Source organism: Zea mays, chromosome 8 (assembly GCF_902167145.1).
Source record: "Zea mays cultivar B73 chromosome 8, Zm-B73-REFERENCE-NAM-5.0, whole genome shotgun sequence".
NCBI lineage: Eukaryota > Viridiplantae > Streptophyta > Magnoliopsida > Poales > Poaceae > Zea > Zea mays.
In genome coordinates this window covers 79,877,757-79,888,763 of record NC_050103.1, presented here as the reverse complement: position 1 = coordinate 79,888,763, position 11,007 = coordinate 79,877,757, and the positions used below count along the sequence as shown (strand labels likewise).

At 49.5% G+C, this 11,007-nt stretch overlaps 1 protein-coding gene across 1 annotated transcript; it reads left to right on the top strand.

Moving 5' to 3' along the window:
- The first annotated feature begins 4,068 nt into the window (after positions 1 to 4,068).
- Positions 4,069 to 5,578, top strand: LOC103635430 (uncharacterized). Its single transcript, XM_020542614.3, has 4 exons — positions 4,069 to 4,379; positions 4,478 to 4,556; positions 4,718 to 5,307; positions 5,395 to 5,578. Exons 1-3 carry the CDS (start codon positions 4,338 to 4,340, stop codon positions 5,086 to 5,088), a joined length of 492 nt encoding a protein of 163 aa, XP_020398203.1. The 5' UTR covers positions 4,069 to 4,337; the 3' UTR covers positions 5,089 to 5,307; positions 5,395 to 5,578.
- The last annotated feature ends 5,429 nt before the right edge of the window (positions 5,579 to 11,007 follow it).

Sequence of the window (11,007 nt, the reverse complement as noted above, 5' to 3'; positions counted from 1 at the left end):
CAACATAAAAAGTGTTAAATGTTAAAGTCCTTCGTCCTTATAAACATTATATCCCTTCGGATATAATGAATTCTGGACGAAGGTTACGAGGAAAAAGACCTTCGCAAGTTCGATAGATGATGAAGAAGAACACATATAAGAAATACAAATAATAATACAGATATTTTCATTAACTTCTTTTTATTATCAAATCCATATAAACAAATTATAAATGTACCTTCGAATTGATGAAAAGTAAAGGTACAGGCGTGATGCAAAAAGCGAATGCCAAGTCAGCGTGAACAGCACGGGAATACTGTTCATCTATTTATAGGCACGGGACGCAGCCCGTGTAAAATTACATTAATGCCCTTTACATTTATCAATAACTCTATAGTAATTCTTTGAGGTCTAATTTGGCTTTTCATCTTTAAGTCGGTTCCCCTTTTCTGCTGTCATGCCGAAGCTTTTCTGCACATAGCTTCGTGATCGTCTTATCCTTCGTCATGATCGCCTTCCATCCCAGTCAAGTTTCGTCTTGACCATGCTCTTGTATACCCGTAACCTGATTCCGAAGATACCTGCTCGCATACTTGGAAAACATTGTCAAATCATGTTTTTGAGGACCTTCGGAAGCCGAAGGCCCCCAACAACTGATTTGATATTGAACTCAATTCAATTTCATGCTCTCCAATATCAACATCCAAACAGACCATTAGGTAAATTATGATGCTTTAGATAAGAAGCCAAACGACCCATATAGTTCGTAGCCACCATTGCTTGTCGGTCGTCGCCATCGCATGGGAGTGCCTTTGTAGTTACGTTGCGCTCCTCACATGCCTCAGTGATGCTGCCATCCGATCATCACCCACGGTCACTAAATTGACATGCGTCATTAGATATGAAAAATGCTAAACCATATATATGCTGGTTGCTGGGTATAGAAATATTTTTAGGGCCCGTTCGATTAGACTGGTTTGGTCCATTCCGGGCCTAGTTCCAGGTGGAAAAAAATGACTAGGATTGAAATTGGGTCGCTTGTCTGAATTCTGTTCGTTTGGGCCTGAATCAAAAAAATGAGAAGGATCCGGTTTGGAGTTTTTCTGAACACCGTGGTCCGGTAGGAATCCGGGTGTGCTACCCTGCGGATCCAATCTCGGAGGAACAGGCACTGGGCAACGCTGACGACGAACGAGGCGAGGAGACGCCGCCGCCAAGTGACGGCGTGGCGGCGCGAAGTGACGGCTTGGCGACACAGCGCAGCGACGACGACAACTCTCCCCGTTGGCTTCTCACCGGTAACCACTGCCCTCTCTTCCCCCAAACACACCTGCGCTGCCTCGTCCTTGAGTGCTGCTGGTCCCCACTGCATCTGCGCTGTTTCCTTCGCCTTCCACTGCATCTGCATCTTCTCCACTGCATCTGCATCTGCATCTGAGCTCTTGCCTTCGTACGAAGAGGCTCCCTGGAAGTTCGTGTAGCGGAGAGCTTAGGAAGGCAGATCCATGGATGGCCCGCGGCGCAGATGCAGTGGGGCTGGGGAATGCAAAAGAGCACCGCGCCGTGCGCAGATGCAGTGCGACGCAGATGCAGATCCGTGGCGTACGTCTCGTGGAAGGCACTCGCTCAGAGCTCCGTGGCGCCTCCGTTCGTCGGCTGGTCCCTCGCACGCGCGCGCAGATGGCATCCATGGATCCTCGCCTCCGTTCGCGCGACCGCCATCGTTCGTGCACGGCACCCTCCTCTCCGGGGCTGCTGGCTGTAGTGCTGATATGATCTTGTATCGCAGTCTCCAGCCTAACACGAGCCTCTTACTTTCGTCTGGAAATTTCGATAAGAAGTGTTAACTGTCCATAGGAAAATTTTCGTTTGCTGGCTCACTGTATAGAGTATCTGTATAGAATCAGGGCTGCAGGTAGCTGAAAACTTACTGAAAATAAATGAGTCTAGACTCTTGTTGGGCATGTATTCGTACACCATCATCTTCTCTCCATGAGCACAACAACCGAAAAGCCTCACCAAGTTCCGGTGCTGCATCTTGGATAGCACCATCACCTCGTTCTTGAACTCCTCCAATCCCTGCGCGGAGGTCTTAGATAGCCTCTTAATAGCGATCTCTTGGCCGTCAGGTAGTATCCCCTGGAGATAGAATCAAATATCCACTATGGTTATCCACGTGAACGGAACTAATTGGACACTTGACCATATCATAACAGTTGGAGGAAGTGTATGATTTATCCAATACTAGCTCTACCTTGAAAACTGGGCCAAATCCACCTTCGCCAAGATTTATTTATCCCGATTCATTTGTGTGCCTAGATTCATGTGTTTTCCAGCTACTTATTTGAGTTGTTACATGTAGATCCCTACAACACCAATTATAGTTGGGGAAGGTGAACCTCCTCCCTCTTGGGATCCGGTACCAACTCCCAAAGGTATTAAATTCTTTGTACGTATATATGGTTTACTTTAGTCCTTGTTACTTGTACTTTTGAAACGATACATGATTTGCTTTAATTCTATTTTATTATTTAACTTCTACCTGACAATACATCTATATTATTTAGTTCTACAATGAGTATCTCATTGCGGGATCATATTAGAAAGAGGAGGGAAGAAGAAGATGATGACATGATGATATTTATTTTCCCCGCCTTATATCTGATGGGTTCTACTAGAGGTGGGGGACAAAAGAAGAAACGTCATACCTCAGATGAGACAGGCGAGGTTAAGGTTCGTCGACTCCTCGAGGGACATGTCAAGAACTGTCAAGTTACATTTCGGATGGAACCACACATCTTCAGAGAGCTTGTAACTTATATTAGAAGGAGAAGGATCATTGTTGATTCAAGGATCACGGTCGAGGAGAAGTTGGGGTTCTTCTTATACATGCTAAGTCGCAACGCCTCATATCAGGATCTCCAAGTGTATTTTGGGCACAGTAATGACACCTTCCATCATCACATCAACCACTTCTTCAATAAGGTCATTCCTGTCCTATCTCGTCGCTTCATTCAGCCTCCTGATCCTAATCAAGTGCATCAAAAAATCCAAGATAATCCTAGATTCTATCCATTCTTCAAGAATTGTCTTGGTGCCATTGATGGAACTCACATTCCTATTTCCATATCTCCCGAGAAACATTCTCCTTTTCGAAATCGGAAAGGAACACTAAGCATAAATGTGATGGTGGCATGGATTTCGATCTCAATATCACTTTTGTTTCTAGTGGATGGGAGGGATCGACCACATATTCTAGAGTGCTAAGATCAGCTATGAGCAAGGGTTTCCAGGTACCTCCAGGAAAATTCTATCTAGTTTATGGAGGGTATGCAAATACTCCATCTTTTCTTGCTCCATACCGAGGAGCTCGGTACCACTTGAAGGAATTTGGGGCTGGACAACGAAGACCACAGAACCCGAAGGAGCTCTTCAACCATTGCCACGCACTTCTGAGGAACCATGTGGAAAGGGCTTTGGGGTGCTTAAAAAGCGCTTCCCCATTCTCAAAGTTGCCACGTTCCACACACTGGAAAACCAAGTAAAGATAGCTATAGCTGCTGTCATCTTCCACAATCTAATCCGATCACTTCATGGTGATGAGGATTGGTTAGATCATCAGCCGGATAATATTGATCCATCAAACTTTGTTGCTCTACCAAGTGGTGATCAAATGAGTGACCCAGGCACTACACAAGGCAATGCTTTAAGAGATACCATCGCCCAAGAAATGTGGGCTCAATACCAACAACATCTAAATTAGTATTTTCGTGGTTGAATAAGTTGTAATAATTTAATTAGTAGTATTGTAACATGTAAAACAACACTTTAAGTTAGTAGTATTGTAGAATGTAATAAGTTTTTTCTTTAAAAAGCTATGGTTGGAAAAGTCTCTCCAAGGTTCAACATAGGTGGTTCCCCAAAGTTGCGTAGGTTCATTCCTACAACAAGTGCTACTAAAAAGAAGACTTCTCCTAAATGCAGTGGGGCAAAAAAGAGTGGAAGTTCTCCAAGAGGTATTGTGTTCAATGTTTCTTCATGCTTTCTTGTAAGTTTTGTATTACTGATGTGTGACCATTGTTTATGTAGTATTGAAACAAAGAGCGGATTGGAATCCAGGCCTTGAGAGGTCTCTTGTTGACATTCTCCATGAATTTAAAGAAAGTGGATACAGAGGTGACAATGGTTGGAACTCTGAAGGGTGGAATAGAATGGTCAAGGAGTTTCATGTGAGGAACAAGTATGTCTCCTTTACAAAGTCTCAAATTCAGGATAAAGAAGGTCAGCTGAAGAGAGACTACAAGATGCTCAAAGCAGCAAAGCAACAGAGTGGGTCCACCTAGAATGAGAAAAGGAATATGGTTGAAGGACCACCAGCTTTGTGGGAGAATCTCATGGTGGTAAGTTGATTTCTTGAAATTCAATTATCAAATTAGTTATGTAGGATACCCTTATAATGATAATCTCGTATTTGATCAATGTTTTTTTAATTGTGCAGACATTTCCTAAAATCAAGAAGTTTAACAACAACAAGGCAACCTTCCCTCTCTTTGATGCTTTGGGAGAGCTTTATGATGGTAAGTTTCCAAACATCATACTGAAATATATAATATAGTTTAACTTCTGAATTTCAGTATGATCCTTCTGAATGTCCCATTCAAAATGTCCCATTCTTTCCACTCGTGCTCTGGGTAGAGACATATTTTTGCTAAGTTTATATTTCTTTATTATTGTGTAGGACACTTGGCTGAAGGGACTTGGAATTGCACTTCTCTTGAGGCACCGCAAGAGGAAGAACCGAATGAGCAACTTCAGGATGCAGAAGATGGACCACAAGGCTTTGATCTGAATGTTGTTCATGATGTAGATGATGAAGTTGATGATGCACTCACTGAAAGGAATGAAGATATGCTTCAAGGAAGGGCTAATACTCTGTCACGAGATGAAGAAAGTGGACAGCGAAGACCTGTTGCGTCAAGAAACAAGCAAGAAAAGGAACCAAAGAAGCCTAGAAAGACTGATAACATAGAAAATATGATGAACAAATACCTAGAAATGAGGAGCAAGCAAGTAGAAGATGAAGCTGTAAGAGAAAAGGAAGCAAGATAAAAGGAGACAAGAGAAAAGGAGGCAGCTCAAAGTGAAGATTTCTCCATCAAAAGGTGCATATCAGTTCTGAACACAATGGAAAAAGTGACCAAACTGGAGAAGGCAAAAGCATATTCAGTCTTCACCAAGAGCAAAGAGAATAGAGAGACTTTCATATGTGCATGTGAAGCGGATCAAGAATCAGCTTTGATTTGGCTAAGAAATGAGATGGCTTAGTAGGTGTGATATTTGTGTCTTTACCTTCCACTCAACCATATTCACTTGGGCCTTTATCTTCCAATCTAATTGTTCCATTTGTTTGGATAGGTTTGGGTGATCAATCAGTGATGCTTAGCACATCTGGAGGTTTCTTATTTTGAACTGACATGCTTAGTTCTAAAGTGATGTTTCTTCTTAGCACATCTGTTCTATCTCTTAGCTGTTGAAGATGTCAGTCTATCAAGATTGTTCTTTGCGTTTGTTGGCAAGACTATAATCTGTTTGTTGCTAAAGTGTATTGTCGAGTATTGGGAAGTCAAACTTTGATATCTTAGCAGCTTTGAATTGCTGTTCTTAGCAGCTTTGTTATGTCTTAGCAACTTTGTTATGTGTATTGTCAAGTATTGGGAAGACAACTTCGTATGTGTGACCATTGTTATTACTGCATTTGCTTATGTAGCTGATTCTTATGTTACTGATTCTTTTGGCAAGTATGCGTGAACAATTGCAGGTCTTTTTATTATTACTGTATGTATCTTTGTATGTATGTACACCATTGTTTCTTAGTTGTTAATATGTGTATGTATGTGCAAGTGCATTGGAAACAAAGCTGAGCAGTTATCTTGACCAAAACTGGCCAACAGCTGGCCGAAACTGGGACTGGGCAGCAGCTATGCTCGCTGAAACTGGGCAGCAACAAACCTGTCAAAGCGAACAACCTTCACTGTAGCACCAGTTTTTATTCCAGAGCAAGATTTTTTCCTAGCCAATGTTGAGTGAAACATCCAAATTCACCCTATTTGGCCATGGAATAAAAACATGTCTGTCTTCGATACGGAACAAACGAATGGGGCCTTAACCGTTTTGAAAATTAAAGGTGGTTGTTGATACCCTAAAACAGGGGTACCCCTTACTACAGTATGAAGACGTGGTGTCCGCGCGGCTATCTCTAGTCGCATGGTGAACAGCACCCGACCCCACCACGTGGACGGCTCCAGGGCCGCCACGTGGCCGGAGAAGACAATATCCTCCAAGGTATCAACAGTGGGTCCGGACCCCATGGGAAAGTGTCGAACCCCTGCATATACAGACCGGACCTCCGGGTAAGGTCCAGGACCTCCACGGCCGCAAGCCGGACCCCTAGGACGGGTCCTGAATCCCTCTGTGTAGGGTCCGGGCCACTCACAGCAGGGTCCCGGGATTCCTGGACCAAGAATACGCAGGCCTTAATCAAGGCCAGGCGGGGATCCGGAGCCGACACATGTCCGGACCATACCGTGTATGCCTCTGCTCCCCGCTCAGGCGGAGCCCCGATGCTGCCACGTGGCCTACTGCCCGTGACGTAAGCCAGCGGGTGGAGCCTGACGTAAGGCCTCTGGGCTGCGCGACCTTTGCATTTATTACGGATAAGGCGCGCCGCCTGCCCATTCCACTGGCAGGTGATGTGCCGCCTCAGCATTTAATGAGCCCTGTCCACTACACTGACAGGCGATGTGCCGCCTCAGCATTTAATGTGCCTTGTCCACTCCGCTGACGGACGGCGACCAGGCCATCTTGCAGGCGGCGTGCCTGTCCATTGCACTGGCAGGCAGTACGCCATTGCTGCCGCATGCACTACACTCATCATGACTCACGCGTTACCGAGGAAGCAGCCGTGACATATCAATGTTGTATGCACTACGGACGTTATGGCACTGGGAGATCACTCGGGCATTACAGGCGTTAGTTACTTCCTTCCATTTTGCCCCTGGGCCCATATGTCGGGGCTCAATATCCTTGTATGTGCCTCCCTTGAGCTATAAAAGGGAAGGCACACTACGTTACAAGGCAAGCTCACAAGTTCTCAGATTCACTCAGACTCTCATACAATACACAGATAGTGGAGTAGGGTATTATGCTCCGGTGGCCCGAACCACTCTAAAACCTTGTGTGTTCTTGTGTTCGTCCCGAATCCACGTAGTAGGCAAAACGCTTAGTCCCCCTCCTCATCTTAGGATTTAGGGTGGGTGTGTTCCGCCACCCGGCTGGAGAATTTCCTCTCCGACATTTGGCGCGCCAGGTAGGGGGCTTGGCATTAGGTTTTTGCTTGTTTTTCTGCTCGACGCCATGGTCAACATCGTCGAGCACCATGATTTCATGCCCGAGGACTTCCTGGTGGAGGAAGAGGTTGTGTCTTCCACACCGCGGGCCACCAACCTCCCTGCGCCTGGTGCTGCTGTTGTGCACTCTGCGCGGCAGCACACTCCTGCGCAAACATCCAGGGCGTCTAGGGCTGTGTCTGGGGCGCTGTCTGTAGCCAGAGAATTGCTGCGCCACCCTCCTAGCTCCACGGCCTCGCCGGGGGCCATGAAGCAGTGGCGTGATGATATCGACCGTCTACTCGGCATGGCACATCCTGGCTCAGCCAGGCCCATGCCTCGATCATCCTAGCGTCAACACGAGGTGTTGGCGTCAGTGCGCTCCCCCTCGGTGAGGGCCGCACCGACTGAGGACCTGCGGGCGGAGCTCAACCGCCGGCATGCGGGAGAGGACGCTCCAGTCTCTCTGGAGAGGTCTAATGACCTGCGGGCAGAACTCAACCGCAGGCGTGCGGGCGAGGATGCCCGCGTCTCTCTAGAGAGGGCGTCTGAATGCCGACAGAACGTCGAGGGTCGCAACCTCGACTACGACTTCGCTGCGGTTGCACCGCAGACTCCAACGGGCGCCCGGATCCAGGCGGGTGTCCCCTTGGCCGGCGTGGGCTGCGCCACGCTGGCGGATCATCTCCACGCGACGACTTGGCCATCCAAGTTCTAGCCACACCTGCCGGAGAAGTACGACGGTACGTCAAATCCGTCAGAATTCTTGCAGGTTTACGTCACCGCCATTACGGCAGCAGGTGGAGACACCGCCATAGTGGCAACATACTTCCATGTAGCCTTGTTTGGGCCAGCCTGGACTTGGCTCATGAACCTCACCCCAGGATCGATCTACTCCTGGGAAGAGCTCTGCACGCGGTTCACAGCGAACTTCGCTAGCGCTTATCAATGGCATGGCGTGGAGGCTCACCTCCATGCACTGAGGCAGGAGCCCGAGGAAACTCTTCGGGCCTTCATCTCCCGCTTCACCAAGGTACGAGGGACTATACCCCGTATCTCCGATGCTTCCATCATCACCGCTTTCCGCCAGGGGGTACGTGATGAAAAGATGCTAGAGAAGTTGGCCACGCATGACGTGGAAACTGTCACCACGCTCTTCGCTCTGGTCGACAAGTGCGCTAGGGCTGCCGAGGGCCATGCATGGCACTCGGCACCATAGACCGGGGTTGCCGAGACGGGTGGCTCGGGTGCTGTCGCTCAGGACGGCAAAAAGAAGAAAAAGAAGAACCGCGGCCACGAGAAGCCGTCGTCTACTGCTCCGGTCGTTGCAGCCGCGACTGGGGGCCAGAACGAGCACAACAAGCACCCACAGCCGTAGGGGGTAACAGCGGCACATGCCCTGTGCACCCCAACAATCGCCACAGTGCCACCGAGTTCCACGATATCATCAAACTCGCGAAGCGCGTCAGCGAGCGGCGTGAGCAGTCTTCCAAGGATGGCTCCCCACCTCGTCGTCGATCTGGCAAGGAGAAGGTCGACGACGATGACGTGGCCGCGGGAGAACGAGACCTCGGGTATCAGTCACCTGAGGGGGACCTGAAGGATGTTTTCACTAGGGACTCCGACTCCGGTGACGACAACGACTGCCGCAAGAAGCTGTACGTCATGTACGACGGGAGCTGGGAGCTCACCTCCTGCAGGAACGTCAAGTCCCTGCGCCGAGAGGTCCTTTCGGCAGTCCCGGGGGTCCCGAAGGCTGCTCCACATCAGCGGTGGAGGAGCACCACCATCTCCTTCGGGGCATCCGACTGCCCCGACAACATGGCAGGGGTCGGTATACTACCGCTCATCACCGCCCCTGTCATCGCCAACATGCGGCTGCACCATGTTCTGATTGACGGAGGGGCCAGCCTCAACGTCATCAGTCATGCTGCATTCAAGCAGCTGTAGATCCCAGGGTCCCGACTGAGACCCTCTCGCCCATTCTCCGGAGTGGGCCCACTACCGGTGTATCCCCTTGGGAGCATCGCACTCCCGGTAACATTCGGGATCAAGGAGAACTTCCGCACGGAGAACGTCCTATTCGACGTCGCGGAGGTTAACCTCCCCATCAACGCCATCATCGGCAGGCCGACCCTATACCGGTTCATGTCCATTGCCCATTACGGGTATTTGGTCCTCAAGATGCCGTCTCCGGCCGGGGTCCTCACCATGCGGGGCAACCGCGCTGCTGCGCTTGCGGCTGTGGAAAAGTTGCACGCCCTGGCGGCAGAAGCTGCTCGCCCAGACGACGGAGGGAGGAACCCCTCGACCTCCGGGACCAAGGAACCCACCAAGGTGTCGAAGGTGCGGCCATCCGGAGCGGACGACGTCCTCGTCAAGGCCGTCCAGCTCTGCGCGGGTTCCTCCCAGACCACTCGCATTGCGGATCTGGAGGAGAAATAGGAACTCGAGCTCGTCGCCTTCCTCCAGGCAAATGTTGACGTGTTCGCATGGGAGCCGTCACAGATGCCTGGGATCCCTAGGGAGGTGATCGAGCACCATCTAAAGATCAACCCTGACGCCAAGCCGGTGAGTCAGAAGCCTCGTAGATAGTCCGTCGAACGGCAGGACTTCATCCGAAAGGAGGTCCAGAAGCTGCTAGACGCCGGCTTCATCGAAGAGGTTCATCACCCAGTGTGGCTGGCCAACCCAGTCATCATCCCCAAGGCGAATGGGAAGCTTCGGATGTGCATCGACTACACCAGCCTTAATAAATTGTGGATAGATCAAATTGTGGATTCTACCTCCGGGTGCGACCTCTTGTCCTTCTTAGATGCTTACTCTGGTTTCCATCAAATCCAGATGTCTAGGGAAGATAGGAAGCATACCGCTTTTGTAACAGTGGATGTGCTTTACTGCTATGTCGTAATACCTTACGGTCTGAAGAACGCCTTGCCAACATTTGTGCGGGCGATGAGTAAGACTTTCGGGGACCTGATCAGGGACAGAGTGGAGGTATACGTCGATGACATCGTAGTCAAGACTAAGAGAAGGTCGACCCTAGTGGAAGACTTAACCTTGGTCTTCGACAAGCTCCGGGCAACACACACGAAGCTGAACCCGGACAAGTGCGTCTTTGGTGTCTCCGCAGGGAAGTTGCTGGGGTTCCTGGTTTCGCACCGGGGCATTGAAGCAAACCCGAAGAAGATCAAGGCGATTGAGGTGATGAGCCCTCCGGCCCATATCAAAGACGTCCAGAAGCTTACGGGGTCGTTAGCCGCCCTTAGCCGCTTCATTTCAAGGCTGGCTGAGAGGGCGCTACCCTTCTTCAAGCTGTTGCGGAAGTTCGGCCCATTCACTTGGACCGAAGAGGCGGAACAAGCCTTCCAAGAGTTGAAGCAGCACCTGGTGTCCCTACCAATACTGGTAGCCCCAGAGCCTGGGGAGCCGTTGTATCTATACATCGCGGCGGCTGCGGAAGCGGTGAGCATGGTGCTGGTCGTCGAAAGGACGGCACAAGAAGGCTAGGAACCTGAGGACTCGGGACAGGTTGTCGGGGTCCGGACCGTTCAGAGGCCGGTCTACTACGTCATCGAGGTCCTCCACGAGGCGAAGACCAGGTCAAAGGGAAATGTGCCCTTGGGCCATTTCTATAATGTTT